Genomic DNA, 23,773 nt, shown 5'->3' with positions numbered 1-23,773 from the left:
ACGGCCCATATCTGACACCTGTCTCAATTTTTCACCTCTGCTGACAACCAGTCTGGCCTTCCCAGTCCATCTAAGCATAAAATAGTTTTTTTTTCTTCTTCTTCATGTTTAAGGGCTCAGAAAAAATTTCTCAAGTCAAACATACAATCATGTCTGCAACTGCTTTCACACTAAACAAATGTGGATTAAAGTAAATACACATTTCCAGCTGAACTGCGTTCTGCCAAGTTATTTCAACTCGAATAACGGACAGAGAAAGAGCAGATAACTACTTAATGGAGGGAAAAATTGGACGCAAGATAAATGGGCCACACTTTAGCTACAACTGCTTGTAAAAATCAAACCAGAGTTGCTACTTCAACCTGAACACAAAGAGGCTGTGCTTCCTCTAAACGATAGGATTTTGTAGCGTTTCACAGCCAAACCAAAAGATTTCGGCGTCTGACTTCAGTCCATCTGCTGTCATAATCAGAGAAGACGAGCAATTTACAACTCTGTACATGTTTGTATAAAAAGGAAAAATCCCCCCTGATAGTTTATATGACAGCACTGTGGAAATGTGTTTTTTTTTTTTTTTTTGGGGGGGGAGGGGGTTCTAGATCAACAAATAATCAGCATCCTGAGTCGCCGCAACCAAAGCTAAACAGCCATGATTACACTTGATCCCACAAGATCTATTTTATTGGGTTGAAAAAATTTATTGTCGGATTGTAAAACAAAGATTATTCACAGGATGTTTGCTTCGTGCAATTAGGTGGTTTGTCACCATTATGGGATTCTGAAGCCAAAGACGTGTCTCCTGGCCAAAGCCGCCCTACCAAAAACAAAACAATACCCAAGTTGAAGTCGATTAAAAAAGGGCAAAATGTTGAGTTATAAACTAGCATGAAACATTTCAACTGCGCAGACCTTAAAGGGGCACTACCACATATCTTCAAGCCACATAGGGCTACATAAGAGCACAATCGAAAAAAGTATGTTACCCTCAGTTGTTACAAAAATGCCGTATGTATCAAACATAACTTCAAAGAAATTTGATTTAAAAGTTTGACAGCTTGAAATTGGGCTTCTGTCTCTTTAAGAAGCTCCTGCTTTTTCCGACATTCCGCCTTCAACTTGTCATCACAACGATGCTTCTCATTTTACCTTTTAGAAATGTTCTTCGGAGAGTTGAACTCAGTAGTTAGCAAGCAGCAGTTGGCTAACTGCAGCTGCTGCTAGTCTGGAGGAGCCGAGTGGTTTCTCTATTTATGTCAAATCAACAGTATATGACAAAAAAATAAAAACATGTCCACTTTAATGATCAGTTGCTGCATATTTTGAACTGGAAAAAAAGTCTTTTTATAATAAAAAAAAGAAAAGAAAATGTGGCATATTTCAAAGTAACAATCTGGGATTTTTTTAATGCAGTTGCATTTAAAAGTGCATTAAGTTTTTCCGTTGAAGTGAGGATCTAATACGTTTTGCTTGAAGAAGGTCAGTGTTTGTTAGATCTGATCTGTAAAGTCTTTCATTCCCAACATTTCTGGATGAAAAGGTCAAAAACTGACTGAAACCAGAAGCTACAACAGCAATCCCAGAGAGATCAACAGGAGTAGAGAGATTTCTTGGGGGACAAATTTAGAAAAAAAAAAATTGAGCCAAACTTGAATGAGACATGGAGCAGAGATTGTCAAGAATAACCAGATGCCACTCGGTTTCAGAGTAGCCACAGAAAGATCTCAGGTGGAAGAAAGGACTCTAAGCAATCAGAGCCAGATCAGTTGGATTTTTGTTGTGTGTGTGTGTGTTTTGTGGCATTTATATAAAATGGATCCAACTATTTTTATGTAAGTTGGAAAAAAAAAAAAAAGCTCCAAGAGTGAAAACCGCTGAACTGGAGACAAAATATCGACTGTTTTCTGTTTTGGGTCTGTGAGGCTAGAAGGGAGAAATAGCCCTTCAACAAACAACAAACAACACACACACGCGCACGCACACACACTCACGGATATAAAAAAGAAGCAACATTCTCTCTACAGAAAAACAGGAGTTTTTTTGTAAATTCTGTGCGAATATTTACTGACAGAATCGTGGATTCTTTGGGCTCAGCGGGAACTTTGGAAGCGAACTCAAAGAAACCATCCAGAAAAATAATTCAGGCATAAAGATTTGGATCTTTAAGGAAGATGATGACGCAAAGCGCAGCGACTGCTGACAGGATATTCTGTCCAGGCAAGACGCAGGTCCCTGTGAGAGCCATGTCCTACATTTAATAGACCACCTACGGGATCCATTCCAGAACATTCCTTCTGCTCTGGAAAATGGTTTCTATCTCACATGTTTTCACATAAATGCCATTCCTCATCACATACATCAAACGTCAATAGTCAATTGTGGTTCTCCAGACTCATTTTTTTTACTCTCTCCAACTTACTCTCTCTCCTTCTCGGAGAGTCTGTCAGTGATGGTGTCCTTGATGGAGGAGCGGGAACCCTTGTGGATCACCGGGTACCGGAGAGGGAGCTGGAGGAAGCAGGAGATCATCAGGACCAGGTGTGCCGTGTAACCCAGGGCGACCGCCACGCTCCCATCGTCCTTTGCTGCGGCACAAACAGGATTTAACTCAGACTTGTTAATTCATCCGCTTTTTAAAGAGACAACATTAACACATCAAAGCCTCCGAGGCCGTCGAGCAAAGCGAATCCAAACCCGAGGCGGCGGCGCATTTATTCACAGTCGGGAAAAAAGGTATTTTATTCCGGCCAACACTTCAAAGCTTTGTGCATCGCTGTCTGCTTTGTTTTGGTGTTCTGTTACATGGGGAAATGAACTGCACTGACATGATGTCCGCAAAGTATGAATCCAAACTGAAAAGAAAAAAAAAATGCATAATCAACCAACAGAAGGCGACTTTGAAACAGAGTATCTGAGGGAAGATGAGCGGCCGCGCTCATGTGGGAGAAATGTTTGGGAAGTTGTACAAAATACGGGGCCAGAAAGTAAAAAAATCCCAGTTCGGCAAATGTTTTCTAAAGTTCTGTCTTTTAAAAACGTCTAAAAAAAACAGTGTGGGGTAAAAATTTCAGACCAAAGAACAGGCCAACTTGCTTTACATAAGAGAAATAAAAAAAAAAAATGTCAACATGTACTCTGGTTCCACTTCTTTATAATGACATACAAACGTCACATGACGAGGAAACCATGAGCATTTAAGAGTCTGAATCAATGAAGGCTTGTCCTTCCTCAGTGTCTTGTTAAACAAAACAAAAAAAGGCTAAATTTTAAAAAATCTTAACTTCTTCACTTAAAAGAAAACGAGTTCAGCAGTTTACTAAAATAAGAAAGTCTGATATTTCCAACAAATCAACAGATGTTCTCTACGGATAAATTTAGGAGATAAACATTTGGATAATTTCCAAAGAGTAAGTGGTACATCCGGGCTCTTTTCCAGCACCAAAGTGACATTCCCATCCTTCAAACTCGCCATGAGCGTCTCAAATGAGATGCTGTTCTGGTACAGAGCCCAGAAGTACCGCTTACAGTTCAGAAAATATCCACATGCGCATCTACTCCGTTTATCACCTCAATGTCAGGAGTCTTTGACGCAAATGCAAAATATTAGTTAACATCTGAAAGTTTTTTTTTTCTTTAACAAATTTAATACACATGCGCACCACACCTTTCAGATTTTCTTGGCATCAAAACATAACCACTTCCTTTCCCTTCACAATTATCCCAATAATTTACACGGATCAGCCTGAGCGGCAAAAAACTTTCATGGATAAACTTAAAATCGTCCCCACATGGTCGGAGCCTTCGACTCGGGGTGTTTTCACACCTGATAGTCCCACAAACTTGGTTTGATTCAAGACTGAAATTGCAATATTTGCTACGTTTTCAGTTGCTGCAGTTTACTTTCACACTGGACTGAACCAAACGAAGCAAACTCTTTAAAAACCCGGTTAGTCCCTGGCCTGTGGTGGCGCTGCACCAAGAACTACCGAAGAAGACGCCGAGGTCAACTTCCTCCTTCACGAAACGTAAACAAAAATTGAGTGGCGTCAGATTTTAGTGGCTGTAGGATTTCTCTTTTGTCTCTGGCACAGTATTTCTCCCGCCAACGCTAAGACTCGCGTGTTTGTTTTGGCTGTATTTACCCAGAATGCCCTGCGCTATGGTTCGCTTCCTGCTTTTGGAGCGTTTTCCACTTGGCGTTCACAGAATTCACTTCAATCGAACCAAGACCTCAGTTTTTAGGCGAACCAGATTGACAAATTCAAGCCGTCTGGAGCGCAAAACTCCCAATTATTGTCAGAGTTAAAGATCCCCAAAATAAATTCCTTCCAGTCTTTGTTTTTATTTTGTCCAACTCAGTATGGAGTCACCTTCTTTGTCTTTATTTCTGTAACTCCAAAGCTAAAAAAAAATATGGGAAAATATTGGATTATTTCTTTCCAGTTATTATGATTTTGCAAAGAGAAGAGAAAATAACGAGAAGAACAAAACGCACGAAGGAACTTAAGGGAGCAAATGAACCCACACAGCGTATTTGGAAAAGAACTGAATTAACTGAGCTCTCATTGGAACCAGGTGAGGTCCACTTAACTTTCACAGGCACGTCTGAATAAAACTAAAACAAAAAAATAAAGCCACACTTCTCTATGTTTCCATGATTTGACCTAATAAATAATAATAAAAATCGCCATCCGACTTATTTTGTGTCCAAAGCGGGACACACACGCCAGGGTTCAGGTATAATTATCAGTTTTAGCGAGGCGTTTCAGCGGTGGAACGTTCCACATCCTTCAGTAAACATCGATCCACCTTCGCAAGCTTTAAAGGGAAGATAAATAAATTGTCCTGCATGCTTTTCCTTCCCTGTAACCCAAAACACAAACACAGACACGTACTAAATTACCTTGAAAGTCGTCCGAGTTTGGCAGCTTCACTCCACAGATGACATAATCCGACTGATTGACCTGCGGATTTAAATAGGAGGTTTCATATTAAGGACAACAAGCAGCCAGCAGAAACAGACCCACACAAGACGAGGGATCATGCGGGAGGAAACGGTGTGCAGCTGGCAGATGGATTTGCTGTAAATCATCCGGTTATTGTCTTGTGGTGTCCGCATTCCAGCGTTTAAACTCCAGAGCCAAATATCTTACAAAACTGAGTGATTATAATGAGTCTGTGAGGAATCGACAGAAATGTGAGGACTCTGGATGATCTCTGAAAGCAGTGAAATGTGAACTGTGAAACGGACATTAAAGGGAATTAGACATTATTTTGGACTACAAATTGGGGTTTGAGGGGGAGAAGGCACATTAAAAAAAAAAAAACATTCTCCACAGCTTTTTTTGTTTTAAATGTGATTATTACTCCGTCTTCGGAGACGCACAAAGAAATCAGCTGGTGACAATTTTCGGCTTGATCGGTGCTGACCGAGGACCGGACTCAACAGAGACTCGAGAACTGGATCCTTTTCATGACGTTTGCAATGATTAGAATACGTGACGTGTTTAAAATGAAGGGAGAAGTAGCATAGAGGTAAGCCAAGACATTTAAAATACATATTGTGTATTTTTAAGTGACATAGTAGTGTAGCACATATGGATATTGTGGTTGTTGCTACGTCTGGTCTGTTTTATTTTTTCCTCTCTTTCTGCAGGTGTAGAAACAAACTCCTAGGATGCGTCCTACTTTTCCTTCTCTCCTCTTATCTCTCTTTCCCACACCTTTCTCCATTTCTTTTCTATCTCTGTGTCCACTACATTGAAAATAAACCCAAAGCAATTTCTAATTAAGTTTATTAACGCATCAAGTGGACCACCGTGGCAAAAAGCTGCAATGCTCCACTTGTGAAAGTAAATCTGTTGGGCCTCACCTTGACAAGGTGTCAAAAATTCAGAGTGCCACACTGGACACAGGACAAAAAAAAAAAAAAATACATAAAATGAATGGAAAAGGTGTAGAATAGGAGCATGAGGCGGCAGACTTACCACATCGATGGGGTAGATGTAGGAGAGCTCAGAGAGGAGCTGACGACAGCGGAAGGTGAGCTGAGCGTTGGTTTTGAGGAACTGCTCTCTGAGGAGATCAAACCAGACAAAAGACATGGGCAAAAAAACAGCAACAGGCAGGTGAAAGCTTTGACAGGAAGTCATTAATCACAGCTGCATAATATCACAGTGAAAAATGCCAGACAGTCATAACAATAACGCAGAATATCGGCTCCAACGAGGGTCATTTGTCAGATTAAAAGTACCTTTAAGCGGGTGTTAAACATACTTTTTAAATTGGTCAGATGTAATATTCCAATTTCAAATGTTATATTTTTGTTAACTACAAGTGGAAAATAATCACAGTGAACAGAAACAAAGGTTCAAACATTCATCTGTGTGTTTCAGTGTAATAAACTGACTTTTCAATAATATTCTAGTTTGTTGAACGTAAATAAAGATCCAGACAAATTGTAGTTTTTTGAAAATCATGTTCTTGTCTTTCATTGTGTTGAACTGTGTCTAAGAAAATGGGCCTAATTGTCACATTTGTACCTCAGAAAGAAAGAACAAAAAAAGGATTATTGATTTAAGTTTCATCACTGAATATATAAAAAAAAAAACTTATGAGGATTAATACAAAATAGCTTGTTCTCTTCTCTTTCCTCTCTTGAGGAGAAGTTAAAAATAGACATGTTTTTCACATCATTAACAAGCAGGGTAAAAGAAAAAGCTTCCTCACATTACAGTCATCTATTTGGGCTACTTTACCAGAGCAACCCAAATAGATGAGGACTGGGAAGAAACAGAAAAAACACCCCTTTTTAAAACATTCTCGGGGTTTAAAATCATATAAATCTTTGTGTGACCAGGGTCTTGGAGTGTGTATGCGTGTGTGTTTACCCTGAGTTTTTTTTTTTTTTTTTTTCACCCCCTGTGTCCAGTACGACACTTAAACCAATCCTGGTGGGGCAGTGTGGGTAATAACCCATCATTTTGTGAAGATGAAAAGGGATTTGGGGAGGGGGGTCAGTAATTGAAAGTGATCCATCCTCCCATAAATGCTCCCAACCTTTCACTTGAATTTCCTTTCTGGCTTCGCCTGTGGTTAGCCATCTTTTATTATTTCTATTCTCCCAGCAAGAAACACTTTGGTGCAAGTGGGAGAGCAGATAGACTGGTGGGTGAAGAACGTTTGATCTGAAGTGTCCAGCAGGTTTTGGCTCATATAACTGGCTCTGCCCACCATACCACCTCATTTAAAAGTATTTTCCTAAAGCACGCAAACTCGCCCAGCTGTCCCTTTGAATACCTACAGAAAAAGGTGATGAGTAGATCCTTTTATCCCCCCCCAGATTTTCTTCTCTCCCACTTTGTACTGTTGAGTTAATTTGCAGGTAAACCTTTATACCTCAGATATAAATGAAAGTGGTGGAAATGTTGGGCTGAAAACTAAGAAAACTCTACCAGATACTTCATTTGATCCGCACCTAAAAACTGCACGAGTAAAAACTGAACGAAGTTTAGTTGCTGTTTTTTCTTCCCAAAGAGTTTCGAGGCATCAAGCAAACGGTGTTTATTCTTTGAATGCTGATGCTTTTCTTTACATTTTCCCCTCCAACTGAGTCTGTTACCCTTGTGCCATTTCAATTATACAAATATCAAAAGTATTTGGCTGGGAGTATTACTAGGAGTGCATCAACTGCAGTTGTCTGGCTGATCACTGACCTTAAAAAACCCTGATCTGCCAGTTCTGGTTTTGGTTGATCCAGATTTCCAGATTTACTTTTTTGGCTGAAAAGTTGCAAAATATAGCGACTAAGTCACTACGTTGGCAACAGTGGATTGTCTGCCCCTCTCACGGCTGATTTCCTTCTCATGGCTGATTTTCTTCTCACGGCTGATTTTTAGACCTTTGCAGAGGTAGGTGGGATCGGTTTCACATGCAAGTATCGGCCGATTACCCGTCTCCCAAAATTAAGAAAATCTGGGCCGAATTAAAGGTCCAAGGCATTTTTAACTTTTGATTCTTTTAAAGTATCTTCCAAACATTTCTCTAACAGAATAAACCGGAAGACTTGGAAAATATGCAAACAGTTGCTCAGAAATTATGAGAACACTTTGATTTGATTTTTCCACCAATTATTAAGAAAAGTATAAATTATTTTTGACAAAATTTTTAGCAAAATATAAATAAAACCAGATTTTTTAAAAATTACTCATTTTACATTGTTTTATTGTCTGGAGTGAAACAAACAAGCTATTTGGTTTATTGAAAATATTTTTTAATCTTAATGCAGAGGTTCGTAAACTGTGGGAACCTCTGTGGGAAGTTCCCACAATTTTTTCTTCATTCATGGATGAATGAAGAAAAAAAAACAAAAAAAAAACAACGATGAACGCTGTGTGTGCTGGGGGTGGTGGAGGAGTATAACAGAGTCTCGTTTCAATCAGAAGACCAAAGTCTAACTCTCCCTATTGTAATCTATATTGTAATCCACAGGAGGAGCCAGAAAATGTTTGAAAACCACTGGGGGGGCCCAGGAGAAAAGGTTTGGGAACCACTGTCTTAATGTGACAGATGTATGAATTAACTTGGGTTCACCTGCAAAACCCTCTACAAGAATCAAGCTTGAAGTAGAGATTTGGATCAGCAGCTTATGTCTGGATACTTCCTGCGTCAGTCTGTATGCACTGTTTAGAAGAAATGCTTCTGGAATAAATAAAGTCTCATGTCATCTGCTTTGACGGCGCATGATTTAGAAGTGATGCACTTAACAAATCACAGCTGAGGTAAACTATTGTGATTTCAAGTTGATTCAGAGTGACAGAAACAGATTCAGGACGCCAGGTTTTGGACTCTCCAACATAAACGGATGTACTTGGACTGAACGATCGCGCAGTTTAACTATTTTCATCCATTCACAATATGGACGTTGGAGCATCAGGCTAATTAACGAAACCTGGGATGAGCCTGTAGAGAAGCTAATCAGCTCTGCATGACCGTTTGAACTGCATGGGTTTCGATCAAATCAAATCGTTTGGATTTTTCTATTTATTTATTTTTTACCATCTTAATAAAAAGTGATCAGAATTTTACTGGTAATTACCACAATGTCGGGTATTCCAACGCTTTGTGTGAGCTTTAGCGTGCTTTACAACTTTAATCGCCATCAAATCTGAGGCTGAATATACTGTTAGCATGCAAACTGTGAATTTTTGATACTTCAGCTATAATAGCTACCAAACATTGTATTTCAAACAGTCATTTGTAATAATTATACTGCATACTCCAGGGAGTGTGCAATTAAATCACAATTTTATTATTTATTTATTTTTTTATCCAAAAAGATCACACAGGAAAAAAAAAAAGAAATGAGATAAACAGTAAAAAAACAAAAAAAACAAAAAAAAAAAACGTATTTGTCCAAAATAAAAGATATATGTGTTGTGGCCCGTTTCTTTTTCCCAGTATGCTCTTATTTTGTAATGCCTTTCGACTGTCGAGACTGAGACTGAAACTGAAACATGCGGATGTGTTTTGAGTTAGCAAATGTAAAAGAGGAGAGAAGGAGCAGCAGCGTCCAGGAAACAAAAAGTATAGAGGTTTAGTTTGTTTATTCTTATATTTATTTTCTATCAAGTATTTTTCTTCCCCAAAGACGAATGAATTATGCTAAATTTCTCATTTTACTTGTGTGTACAAAAAATAATAATTTTGAAAAAGAAAATGTTCTTGGTACTGAACAAAGCTGAGTCTGTTTCAAAGTCAAACAGTGAGGAAAGAAAAGGTGTTTTTTAAAGAGTATGTAGATATTTTGTTTTAGCTAGACATGTAAAATCAGACCCGGTTTTGTTTATTCCTCTGTTTAATCATGTCATTTTATCTGAGCAAGTTTTCTTCTCAATATATAGTAACAGTACAACTGTGCTCACTGAAGTTTTCCTTCTACGGTAAACCAGGCACCATTAAATGGACGTGTTTGAGCTCAAACTACAGCAACTACATCAAATCCACCAAAGACAAAATCAGAAAAACCTACAGAAGACTCCATCTTGAAGTAAAAAAAGAAATTAAATAACAAAAGAGGAAAAGATTCTATGAAGCACATGAACAACAAATATTTCCACATAATGGATGGTAGACAGATGTGCGAGTGCCTGTGTTAATTTCCTGTCCTCTGAGTCTTTCGGCCCCATTCGGGCCCCCTGGAACCACCAGGTATTGTTCAGATGCAAAAAGCGGTATCCAGTGTCTGCACACACCGCAAACATCCCTCCGCAAGCCAGGACAAAGACGGGCCAAAGGGCTTTTCAGGAATGCAGAGAAAACATAAATAAAGATGCGGCGGCACAAACACCTTCTTGTTTTAAAGGAGCAAAGTGGGACGTGAGACCGGGGTGTTCTCCTGTCATAATTTGATTTAAACACAGAAACGCTGAGAGTTCAGAGACATGTACAAATAAATAGAGCTTTCTCCTGTTCCTACCTCCAAAAATGTCTAATTACATCTTCACACATACCTCTTGGCCGTACATTCCTTCTGCAACTTTGTTAGGGATTCTTTCTCCTCCTTCAGACTTTCGTGCTGAGAAGAAAACGCTTCCTCTGAAAGACACAGAGAGAGAAAAAAAAATGTAAATGATCAGGTTTGTTTGCCTCGATCCGCTGCATCTGAAAATCCAGGTGGCCTCGTGTTGTGCTGGCTTCCCTCCACCATCGAGCTTGCGCAAGATCAAAGGGCCTGCCTTTTTGTTTTTCTAATCGGCGCTCAAACCATTTCCTTTTGACACCACATAAAACCAGACAAACACATGTATGGAGATTATAGGATTTGTCAGACTCTCTAAATACAGAGTGGGTAACATAAACACAAATTGAAAAGACACCATTAGAGGCGGTGATGATCCAGCCGGAGGAAGTGGAGCAACTACAACACAGGCAGGCTGCAGCGGCGGCGGGGCACGAAACCGCAGAGGTATAATAAGCCCGGGGTTGTAACACAATATTTTTCAGATCTGTGCGCCAAAAATAATTTGCTTTATGTTCTGATTGTGCATATAAAACTCAGCGGGGCTTTCCTGTCGTATTTGTGACATGGTAATAACCTCTGAGCCTGCGAAGAACACGTCTCTACCAAGCCAGCGCCGATTAACGTCGAGGCGCGTCAAAAACAGCAGCGTCGTTTACAAGCCTTTCTGCTTATTACTGCAAAAACAAGAACTTGTTTATTAGGACTTCGGAACAAGAACTTTGGATGCATTCACCATATTACCACAGTATTCACTCAACCAGCCAACAATTTGGCCTCTTACGTCAAGAGATGCCGATAAATCTTACCTCAGCTGCATGATTTGATCACAAATTGAATATTGGTTGTTTGTCTGCATCACTGCACTAAAACCCATTTAAGAGCTTTACAGTATTTTTTTATTATTATTTTTGAATTATTTAAAATTCACTCTCAGGTGGTTTATCACTAGAGGGTTTTATTTTATTTAAAAAAAAGGAAAACTGACAAATAACAGTGATCACTGAACCTCAGGTACCTTTTTAGGAAATCCTTCTTTCAGCTTTTATTTTATAACAGATATTTTTTGGACCCATTTTAAAACCTACTACCACATTGATGTAGGTACCTAAAAGGTTTAGCTGACCCTATATAGTTTTTATTCATTATTTTTATTGAATGGTCTTATTTTTTATTTGTTATGTTGCATTTATCATCTTACCATGATGACAATTTTGATTTATGGTTGTCTCAATAAATTTCAGTAAATAATATGAAAAAAACATTGTCAGTATTACTGGAAACGCTATTTGTAATATTTCCTTCAATTTTTTCTTCCATGAGAGCATCAACAAAATATCAGTAAATTCTAAAATATAATTAAATGCAGTTTAAAATCACGCGTCTTCAAGTTCTTTCAGTAAAAAAAAGCCATTTCAAATGGAAATGTTTTTCGGGAACTGTATTTTGTCTGTGGCGCTACTAATGCTGTGTCATACAGTCATAGCCACACATTTACCTAAAATATAAGTATTCATCATTATCACAAGAGTACAAAATATATTGCGATAAAATTCCATATCCATATCACCCACCTCTATTGTGCAATAGGCTACTTGTTATTTTTTGAGGTGCTAAATCAACTTTACGTTCAGCAACAGCCAAAAAAAACAAACAAAAAAAAAAAACACAAACTTATCAACCCAAGTGTTGGCCAGCAAGCCCTGCACATGTGCACCGACGCTCCAGCGCAGCCAGAAAGGAAGAGTCAAAAGCATAATCTGTCTTTCTACAGTCGACACGTTAAAAAGGTGCTGCGGATGTTTCCAAAAGGAGACTTTCCAGGACCTAATTTGGCGTGCGGTCCAATCTGTTAAGATGCTCTTATTGCAGCTGGCTCGGGAAAAGTAAGTTCGGAGCAATTAAGATCGTCAGACCACATGTCATCAGATGGATCCACAGGAGCTGCTTGTTATCAGATACTTCCACTTACATGCAGGCTTTTCCCCACAGGGACCATAAGGGTGGAAGGTGAGAGACTGATGGGGAAAACAGAGGTTCTAGGAAACATCTCAATCAGATTAGCTGCCAGGGCAGATAGCATCAGACAGAGATCAGACAGGCCATCCCTCTGTTCTGAGTGATGACATGAAAACATACTTTAACACGAACGACAGAGGTCTGTATCACTCTGCCTCTTTCATGTAATGCCCGGCTGGACCCTATCTGGTCTGTCCATCAATCTCCCGATCCTTTCATGTCTCTAACCTGTTCCAGTTTGCACAGCGGTGTGATGCAGACAGACGGTCCGCAGCGGAAGCCATGGAAGCACATATGCTTCGCTCTGGCTGTTTGTTTCTCAATATATCACCGCATAAAGCTATAAAATATTGGCTACAATAAAGTCTGGAGCCGTTATAGTGAACGCGATATCAAAAAATTATAAAACGCTCGTAACTTTCCTGGGTTTTGACGTGAGCCAGTAAAGGGTGAGGTCCTACTCGCACCAGACGGGTGATTTAGATGGAAATCCAGCAGTAAAATTCAGCCCCAGGTGCTTCTGGGGATTATTTACGTAGTCTGGTTCTCGTGGCTTATGGGTTTTAAATCTGTTCTGCTACTAAGAGGCGCTTAATATTAGCAGAAATATTGAACCATGCAGTGGTGTCAACAATACATGGTTAGACTCAAGCACTGTGCAGAAGCTGGAGTGCCATACAAAACAGCTAAAGTGTAAAAATGTTCCTGCTCCTTGTCACATTACAAATGAATTCTTCAAGGGCTTCTACTTGTGGTTTCTGTCACAGATCAACATAAAAAAAGTGCGATGCATCTGTACGCAACCCAGTTCATCCGAAGACAGGCCTCCGAGGTTTATAGTCTCACCATATCAAGATCGAGAAACCCAGCAAGACAGCTGAGGGATACAGTTAAGGAAAGCTGAAGCATGGTTGGGAAAAGGAGAAGAAATAGAAGATACGTAGAGGACGCACCAAATGTGGAAGTAGATGGTCCAATCAAAAATTAAGCTTGGTGGCCTAACTGCAATTTGCCATGCATGCCATGCAAACCTTCCTCTTTGACCACACCGTCCAAATGACAATCTATAGGAACACAAGGCAACATGGTTTTACATACAAGCCGACTGAGCGTAAGCCATTTCCCATTGAGGAATAAGTACAGAGTTGAAGTCTCTGGATATACAAAGCTGTTGAAGACGTATCGCAAACGACATACAGCTGTAATTACAGAAAAAGCAAATTGTACCAAATATTGACTCAATGAATACAAATGTAGATTTGCTTTTCTTTGTAAAAAAAAAAAAAAAAAAAACATTCTCCCTTCATTTCACACAATCCCATTAAGATGCATAAAATATAAATTTGTGGGTGCAAAGTGACAAAACATGGAATAAACTGAAGAAGAGATCAAAATACATTCTTATAAGGCCTTCTATGTTCATGGAGATTTGGTCTTATGACTGCAGCAGGATAGTTGTCAATTCTTGATCTCTTACCTCATCTGAGGACAATCTGTTCACTGTTAGTTGGATGAGAAGCCACACAGCCACATAAAACTCTTCAAGACATTCTGCAGAGTTTGGCCGTTTCGCCATAAAGGCTCATATCAAGCTGACAAAGACTGCATTGTACTAAACTATGAAGCAGGGGAAGAGGGAGCAGCTGAAAATGTTTATATGTAACCTAATGGTGGAAATTTCAGCCTCAGGTTAAACACTTTAGGGCACAATTCTTCCTTGTTTTATTTGGCACAGAAGCTGTGAAAAACGGCGACTGACCAAGAAAAAAAAAAAAAAAGACAAGCGGTAGATAAAACCCCGAACTACAAACAAAAATCACTCCAATTGTTCCAACCTGATTAATCTGATATTATTCAGAGTGTTAGTGTCCACTTCCTGCAAAGCATCAAAGCATGAGAGGGTCTTCAATGATCTGTGACCTCTAATCGCATTGCAGTGTCGCAATGTTATGAGGAAATGACCCCCCAATGTCAATGACTGAATTTTAAAATGTGTTTGTATTTGACACAAGTGGAGATTAACTCAATGCACTGACTGAAATGAGTAAGACAGAAGTAAGCATTCAGATACATATTTGTAAAGTTACAACACCAGCCTGGTTAAGACAGGTACAAACCCTTAAAACAAATCCATGTTTTACTGCAGTAGCGTGATCTCACAAAGGGATCTTTAATTTGAGAAACTGTAGTTTAGTGTTATCATAAGCCTCCTTTTCTCCTCAGTTTATAAAATGACGAAAAGGCTAAATTTGCTGTTTTTGCTCAGTCCGATTGTAGAAAGTTGGAGCATGAAGACAGAGGGATTTTTGACTTTTCTATACAAAGAGAGACATTTGTGTTTTGTAATAATCAGCGCAAAATGCAACGTTATTGCAGAAACTATCACAAAATGTGTTCATTTATGTCATTTTAATGATGCTTTGTTACATTATTAAACTAGAATTTACTACTTTTTAATTATTAGATTACTCCAGAACCCGATGTTACAGTGTAGGATGAATCAAGTGGGTCTCGACAAGAATTACTCCAGGCCTCATCACAAGTAACTAAAGAATATGATTATAATTCATTCCCAGATGACAAATAAAACAAAATAAGTCGTCTTCTGTGACGCATTACATTTATATATCAGAAACACAAAGTCATTGAATATTAATCAGCGGCTCCCAGACACTAACGCTTTAGTTAAATTTATTCTTAAGGGATGCAGCTTAGGCGTACCTGTAGTAGACATTTTAGTAATAGAAATCGTATAAAACAATTATTTCCTAACATGGAATTTTACTTTAGTGTAAGATTTAGGTGCTGCAATAAATGACCGATTTATTTATAAGGACAGGGTCACCAGTTCTGCTATTTTATGACTAACATTTTAACATGCAGATTAGGGTGACTGGGGGAAAATTTAAAAAAGAAGCATAAGTAAGTGAAGCATTGAGCCAATAAGCAGAGTATTATTGTCGACGCTTTTCTGACAGCCAGCTGGTAAAAGTCTACGCGTAAAACCGAGCTTCTGCAAAAGGAGCTCTGATGGTGATGGCTTCAATATGAGACCTTCTGTCTGAGGTGACACATACCACGCCACAAAATACTTTCGCCAAATTCTGTTCTTCACTTAGGAAAGTCAATTACTGACATTTATTGGTCAGGAAACCTAGCTGCAGCGCTGCAGACCGTGAGAATAACCACCGCTGCTAAGTACAATAAATGCTGCTCACAGGCCTGATTTATGTCGCCCGCTTGCGATGGAGAGCTGGAAAATAGACAGGAGGAAATTGTGACAAGAGCGTGACCTCAGCAGAGCCAAAGGGATTCCTCTCTGACTGGGGAAATAACTGCTTTTACTGTTAGCTTGCAGCTTTAAGAGGAGGAGGAAAAGTCCGTGGTGGTGGTACCCACACCCTGCCAATTCTAGGGTATGTGGAAAACCTAAAGTAGAGTTATTGTGTGAGCTTTTTTCACATTTTTAGTGTAATCTCACCCATAACTGTAGCTGAAACGGTGCTACAGCTACTCGTCGTCCCTGTTGCTCTTTAAAGTATTTTCCATTGTCGTGTAAGTGATTTATAAATACAACTGGATTGGATTCTGTCGTCAGGATGATTCAGACGGATACTATAGTGACATTCTAATAATTACTGTAGGGAAAAGGTGGACATTTTCCTCTCAACGTCATATACTAGCGCAAACCCACACCTGTTGTGCCTCCATCTTTGTCAGAATGATCTAAACTATTAGTTTTGTCGGAGAAAAATGGCTGACAAAGGCGATCTGTTACAGGACCATATGAGAGTGAGAGAGGCAGCGAGACCACGTGACCAGGTACAGATGAAAAGCAGAACAGCGAGGACAGAGGAGTAAAAAACCAACTAGAGATTAGTAGTTGTCACGGCAACCGCTAAGAGGACGTACTGCATAGCAGTGTGTGTACACACACTGGTAAACTGTCAATAACCCTTTTGAGGTTTGCTGGATCCAACAAACACTGGAATGTGTAAAATATCCTATACATTAAACATATGCTACTAATCCAATCAACACAAACACCTAATAGCCCTAATATTAAAACCACCTGCTTAATATTGAGTAGGAGCACAGAGTTCACCAACAAAGCTTTAAAAATAGGGTCTCCGTAAGACTTTGTGGTGTTATGTGGCAACACACCAAGACATTAGCAACAGATCCCTGAAATTATGCTAGCTGCAAATTGGGCTTTCTTGGATTTGGCAGTTTTAAGACATCCTAAAGGCCAGGAGGGAGATTTAGACTTTGGAGTTCAAGTCAGCAACATTTTGGCCCCGAACAGTTGGCTCTATCTTTATAGCTTTTAATTCACATCAAGAGTGCTTTAACCAGCAGCAGTGGTGACCTAGAGGCAAAGCGCGACTCATGTATGGAAGCCCAAGTCCTCAACGCAGGACTTATGCCTCCATGCATTAGGCCGTCACAAATTTGAGTCTCATTGAACTTTCTCAAACGTCTTCCCCCGATGTCACAATCCCCTCCGTCAAATAAAGGCAACTCGGGCCAAAAGCAATCCTTAAAAAAATGTCTTACGCGTTTCATGACAGAGTTCCCCACATACTCGGGCGCACGTCACTCTGTGGACGTCCACAAATACTCATTGCAGACTCAAAGCGAATGTCCACCGAACACATTGGCCCGAAGGTACAGTTTTACAACCGCGTGTTAGTAAACTGCTCAGCAGGAAACAGGGTTCACATCAAACTATTCTGTACGCGACACCAAGCTGACTAGGTTGAGAGTCGGCGTAAACAGTTGCAAGGATTCACAGCATATCTAATGGCGTAGTGAAAGGAGGCTAAACACAAATCAGAGATGCTGGAAACATTTTCACACCACACCTTTTTCAGATTTCAGCTACGCACCTGTGCACTCGCACTTTGCAATTATGCAGCCGTCTTTCACTAAGCATTTCTATAAATACACTCGAGTATGTGGTTGTGGTCAACTTTGAACAGCTTTCTACTCTGGCCTTAAAAGTGCAATTTCTCTGGCGCATTCCTGTTTGTGTCTGAGTGAGCAGAGCATCTCTGTGCTGCCAGTTGGCTGCTCAGTCTGACTGGGATCACGTTAAGCAGGTACTGAACTCTGGGTGCTGGGAACGCTCTGGTCTGCTTAGACACAAGTGTGGACTTCAGTCTGCATGTTCCCACACTCTGATGTTACCATCACATCAAACTGAATTACCTACTATTCATTTATCCACTGTGTTCCACTGATGGCCACTAAACTAATGAGAAAGCTGAAATAACCTTTTTTTATATATTTTGCTAAAAAATAAAAAAAATAAAAAAAAAAAAAAAAACATAGAAAGTTGCAGTTTTAGAAGTACTGATTGCTTTTCTGCAATTAGTACTGAATTGCAAAATGACTGTGCAATTCAGTCATTTTGCTTTATTGGTTTCTGTGCTTTTTAATAAGTCAAATTAAACTTAAAGACAAAATCTTAACTACATTAAACAAAAATCGAGCGTCTCCAAAGCAAAAGACATCAGATGAAAACAACTTCAGCAGCTCCATGAAGCACTGTGAACACCTTTCTCCAAAACTAATAGCTTTATAATAAAAACATGTTTCTCCAAGACATGAAACAGGGTAATGCATTTGAGATGATTAGAAGAGTTAAACAACAAACTCCAAAAAAGGAACTAAAACAGCACTGCTCAATAGCATTTGTCTTGTCTATTTCAGGTGGGGAATAAACAACAACAAAAAGAAATCCAGCACAGTCCTATTCAGCAACAAGATGCCAATTCATCCCCGAATACCTTTTCTATTTCTAGCACCTGTCCAGTCGATAAACTGGCTCTGAAAGAGCTGCAAGTTCTTTCAGCTGCAGACAAAGTGGTGCCAGAGGGTCATTTTTAAGAAGTTCAAGCACAAAGGAAACATTTTCTCTGAATCAGCCTGAAGGTTGTCCCTTAATGTGACTGCATGCGTTTGTATAGGTGAGCTTCATGCTAATTAGCTCTGGTTGGCCCAGTAAGTTGCTCTGGTCTTTGACCAAACGGCAATCTGACATCAGAGGAGGACGACATGTACCGTCAGAAAACTATATACACACTGCTTCTTGTATATCTAGAGCAGACGGAAGACAACATGAGAACGATAAAGCTGGTGCACCAAAGTCTCGCTGAAACATAAAATGTGTGAGTTTGTTTCAGTGTTTTGCTTGATTTTCCATTCAGTGAAGAAACTGAAGGTGGGTGGAGTAGACCGAAAAGGGGGATCATTATTTAAAATAAACTTTTACATCATGTTATTCCCTCATCGAAAACATACCTAGAGTGTTACCTTGATTCTTTCATGTATGTTTGATAAAATCATTTAATCTCCCATAGAAACCGTTCAGCCGTGCAAAACGCCTTGGGGTACCGAGGGCTGCCTTCCAGGCGCAGTTCCTACTTGACAACATTCAACATTTTCTTGAAGACGTAGAAAGAAAAACAGCTTTGGAGCTTTTACGAAATGGTCACAGCGCCAGACTTTTCTGCATTTTTGTGGTTAATGGAAACGCAGCTATTGTTGGTCTCCGACTTTAAATGTCAATAGACTGTATTAAAGTTAAAATTACAATTAAAATTAAAGCTATTAAAAAGGAATGTAAAACAATGTGAAAAAGCTCGAGTGAAAAGAATATCGACGCAAGTAAAGTTCGCCTGATTTGAAAAACTATAGGGACTAGATTCTTTTATTATTATTATTATTATTATTATTATTATTACATTAATTATGAAGAAAAGAAATCTTTACATCCAAACTACGTTCCATTTTCCCCTTTTCTTGTCCTCTTCAGTAGCTGCTGCTGGGCCTTTTGTGGAAAATAGTGAAAAAGATGGGGGCTTAGGTTGGAATTAGTTGCACATGTTTTTACCATAATAATAAGTCGTCTTACACAAGTGTATTAAGCATTTGAGTAATACAACACCACTTGAGGCAAGTAAATGAGTTGCAGAAGCTCTTTTCATTTCTTCCACTACTTGTGTGTCTGTCTTAGCTTTAGCAGTGTCATGGGGTTAAAACAGCAAACACAGCGAGCGCACCAATGGATGGTTCGCAAAGCTGGGTAAGCCGTTGTTGCAGGGGAAAAAGTGAAATGATGCGCTGGGATTTCGTATTGCCTAGCAGAATGAGAAATGGAAAAACGTGTGCGAGTTCACCAGAAACCCAGCTGGTAGATTCAGAGCTGAAGTTGCTAATATTTGGGGGATTTATTATACATTTACATAGTTAAAGTCTTTGCTCCTGTAACCTTGCGCTCCGTTTTAAAACTGAACTGAATACAATGTGGTCCTGGTCTCCTCCAATTCGATTTACCTTTCTTCTGTAGATGTGCGCTCTCCTTCTGCCGAACGTCTATTTCCCTGCCAAGCGCCTTCTTCTGCCGCTGCAGCTCGCTGCAGAGCACAGCTATGCGCAGCTGCATGCACTCCCGCTCCTTCTTCTGCACAAAGACAACAAACAGAGAACACACAAAGAAAGACTTTGAGTGAAAACGTCTGTCATGTGGCCATAGCAAGGTGTGAAGTTTATTGCGTTTCGTAGAAATCCTAAAATTCCTAAAAGGTTTTCCAGAAACACGCTCTGTTTTTGTTGCCTTATCCCACGTCTCGCTGACTTAATACCTGTCCTCAAAGACGAGGCCTTTGTTTAATGACATAAAATCCAGTGTCAACAACTAATGACAGAGGAGGGGGAAAAAAGAAAAAAAAAGAGAGAGTGATCTGACTCTTGAAAACACCTCACTGAGCTCTGAGATCAGCATGGTGAAACCTGTCAGTAATGAGCCCCCATCGTGGGAAAGCCTGGCTGCAAGTCAAGTGGTGCTAAGTTCTGGCTTTTGATATTCAAACAGCTGATAAGAGGCGAGTGTTTGAGGCCTGAGGTCAAGCTTTGATTTTGGAAAGACATGTGAGAATTCGTGTTTTGAGTATAGTGACTGATTTCAAGCTGAATACAATTTAATCTGAACTAACCTGAAAGTTAGGGGTGCACCGATTGACTGGCCGATCAACTGCAGTTTTCTGGCCGATTACCGATCTTTTAAAAAGCATTACATGCCAATTTCAAATTTGGCCAAAATGTTGTTCAATATAGCAGGAAAGTTGCTGAACGGTCAACAGTGGGGTGACTACTGCTAACTGTAAACGTCCTGATGGGTATGTCTATCAATCAGACCTTTCTCACGGAAGATTAGAGGACAGAGGTTGATTTTTAGACTTTGCCAGGTTAGATAAGATTGGTGGATAAAATCGGCCGATCATCGATAAATTGGAGCACCCCTAATTGATTAATTACCTGATATGACTCTTCCTAATGTCATGAAATTATCTCATCACAAATAAATACAGTAATAGTAAAAACAAAGTACAATTCAATAGTTATACATTTCAGGACATACAGAAAATGAGCTTCTCGGTTTTTTTTTTTTTTTGTTTTTTGTTTTTCTAAAATGCAGCACAAAAACATCCAAAAGATTCCAAACCATTGTTAGTTTTAAAACATAAATGTAGCAAAAAAAAAAAAGTGTTTTTTAATTGTTAAAATTGAACATCTGACTGGCTCTTCTTTATACCTCATCACTGCAGGCAGATCACCCAGAGAAGCTCTCCCACTATAGAGCTTATTGCATCTTTGCAAACCTAAATGTTTCTGTCATATTCATTTTAAAGAGAAAGTTTTCAGCGGGCAAACCTTAGGAGTTGACAAAACTGCAGATATACATTTCCCCTCTAGTATTCTGTTAAAATATAACATCTAGAAAATCCTCAACAATCCTCCCAAATTTACCCACTGGTGATTAGCAAGATCTAGCTGTTAATTTCCACCTTGAATCAGGATGAGTGAAGAGCTCCAAAGCTTTTCTATTTTGGCTTCCCTGGCTTCCCCTCAACCTGACGAGATGTCAAGTCAAGCAGGTGTAAACACGAGGCGTGTTTTTAAACTGATGCAGACGGTGGCACTATCAGTGTTTCATCACTTGGAGGAATGTGTTTGGAGTGGCAGCAGAGGAAGTGGAAACTATCCACAGGGAAGTATCGAGGCCGAAGGATGCAGAAATATCTAATGTACAAGAGGGGAAAGAAGAATAGACAGCTTTGAAGGAGTCTAATAAAATGCCATAAAATCCATTCAAACAGAACTCTAGCATTTCTCACACAATGTTCCCTGACTAGAACAAGCATCTGAGTCATTAGTCAACATCTTGTGCTCTCCGTAGGGTGTGCCTCCTTCATGTGTCTATGCATGTGTCTTGAAGAGCGCTAACTAACTAAAAAGGAACAGCTGAATGGACAGAAGGATCCAGATGTGGAAAACACACACACACACACACACACGCAGACACACACACACACACAGCCACATGCAAACACGCACACAACAGTTGGCAGTAAATGAAAAATATTAAGTCAGAACTGCTCCATAAAAGAACTAAGATTTAAAGCTGCAGTATGCAACTTAAAAAAATGAATAACACATTTGTTGGAACTGTCAGTATGTCATGACAATATGACAGATTATCTGTGAAGACAAGTAAACAAAAATAAATAAATAGGAGACAGGAGGAGGGTCTGTCAATCACCCTCTGTGTGGCACTTCTCATCACCCCTTTTACTGTCTGCTATGCTGCAGCATGCTCAGGCTAGTTAGCATGACCTTCAATAACAACAGATTTTCCTGCAAGGGTGAGTTGTTTCTCTGCCATTAGCACATTGAGGATAGAGTACACGAGGGTGACTGACAGCGCCAAGACCTTCCTTCTGGTTCTGATTAGTCTGTTTGTGGTCGGGAGCTGAGCATCAGATGGCGATAGCAGCTCAGGGAGGAGGCGGAGGAGATCAGTCTATTTAAGATTATCCTTAAATATGTAAAGAACATATTTGTTTTGTTTTTGTTTTTAATAAAAGTTACGCCCGGCACCTTCATAAGAGCAAAAACAATTGTTGTACGAGTTGTTGGATAAAAAGCGTTCAAGCAGGACGAAGGAGGACCTAGCAGGGACCGAGCTCGTCTTTGATCCTGTAGGGCACGCCCAGCAAGGCGGGACTGTGACATCTCACACACGCAAACAATCAGATAGCGATCGCTGCGTGGATCTAGGTGGAACAGAGATATGGACTCTTCTGGCAAATCGCTGAGGGCCTCGAAGAGAAAACAGCAAGACGACTGATAGAACCTCCATGTCCTGGGTGCTTGGCGACCGTGGCACTCGCATGCTAGCCACCTCTGGCTTTGGCACGAACCTTGAACCTCCTACACTTTCACTGAGCAGGGAGTTGACAAGCGGGTCACAGGCATGTGTGTGTGTGTGTGCGTGTGTGTGTGTGTGTGTGTGTGTGTGTGTGTGCGTGCATCCCAGGGCCCGTCTGCCTCCTACTGAACATCAAACAGCAGTGGGTCAGCTGAGTAAATAAGCAGTGAGCGTGGGGGGCATGTTAGAACCCAGCAGATTAATGACAGAGTGTGGGTGAGAGGGTGAAAGGGCCACTTTGCCCTCCCTTGATCCAGGCTCAATATAATGTGCATGGGGCTGATACAAAGCTCTGAAAAGGCAAAAACCCTCAGAAGAGTCCGACAATGCCCCGCTCACTCCACTCTACAAGGCTTTTAACAGAGAACTAGAAGACAGGGATTGTGTGATTTATTTGCTGATTTTGGGCACTGAAAAAAGACTTGAGGAATGTTTTAATATGGAAGAAATATCAGAGACAGGTTTTCGTAGGAGATCCTTTGTACCAAAGAGGATGGAGGCTTAACATTTTTGTGGGAAGGCTGAAGCTAGGAGGGCAGTTTGCATAGTCAAGGTGAGGGTCTGGGAAACAGAACACAAAAGAAGAGAAGTATATCAAAAGAACACAAGGGAAAGCAACAGCTGTAACAGCTGCTCTAAAACCCTTTAAGTTTTAGTATATGTGCAGCAGCGCATAAATTCTCACAGATTCGACTCCAACGATGGACATGAAAACCCCCCCAGCTGTCGAAAATCAGTTCAGCATAAAGGGTACGTAAAGGCATGACCAGCAAAATACTGTTAAAGTATAAAGAGCAGTGATTGACACATTTATTGAGAACTGTGGTAAAGATGTGCATTAAAAGGCCTTGAACTAAATGCATCTTTAATTGCAGTACTTTTGAAACAAAAATCCCCAAATCTATTATTGGTGCCTCCAGCAATCACTTCAGAATCACTTACTTGAATTGAGTTTATTTATT

The 23,773-nt window shown here is 39.9% G+C and overlaps 1 protein-coding gene across 1 annotated transcript in view; it reads right to left on the bottom strand.

The window, feature by feature from the left end:
* Nucleotides 1–1,412: 1,412 nt before the first annotated feature.
* The window catches only part of uvrag (UV radiation resistance associated gene), a 47,955-nt gene continuing 25,594 nt past the window's right edge, over nt 1,413–23,773 (bottom strand). Inside the window, exons 8-12 of the mRNA XM_007558007.2 lie at nt 19,877–20,003; nt 10,509–10,593; nt 5,985–6,072; nt 4,901–4,961; nt 1,413–2,582 (exon numbers count right to left, since the gene is read on the bottom strand). Of these exons, the coding sequence (XP_007558069.1) occupies nt 2,413–2,582; nt 4,901–4,961; nt 5,985–6,072; nt 10,509–10,593; nt 19,877–20,003 (531 nt within the window). The 3' untranslated portion in view covers nt 1,413–2,412. The remainder of the gene's footprint in view (nt 2,583–4,900; nt 4,962–5,984; nt 6,073–10,508; nt 10,594–19,876; nt 20,004–23,773) is intronic.

Source organism: Poecilia formosa, unplaced genomic scaffold, assembly GCF_000485575.1.
Source record: "Poecilia formosa unplaced genomic scaffold, Poecilia_formosa-5.1.2 Scaffold93, whole genome shotgun sequence".
NCBI classification, from domain to species: Eukaryota; Metazoa; Chordata; class Actinopteri; order Cyprinodontiformes; family Poeciliidae; genus Poecilia; species Poecilia formosa.
This window is presented reverse-complemented; position numbering and strand designations above follow the sequence as displayed.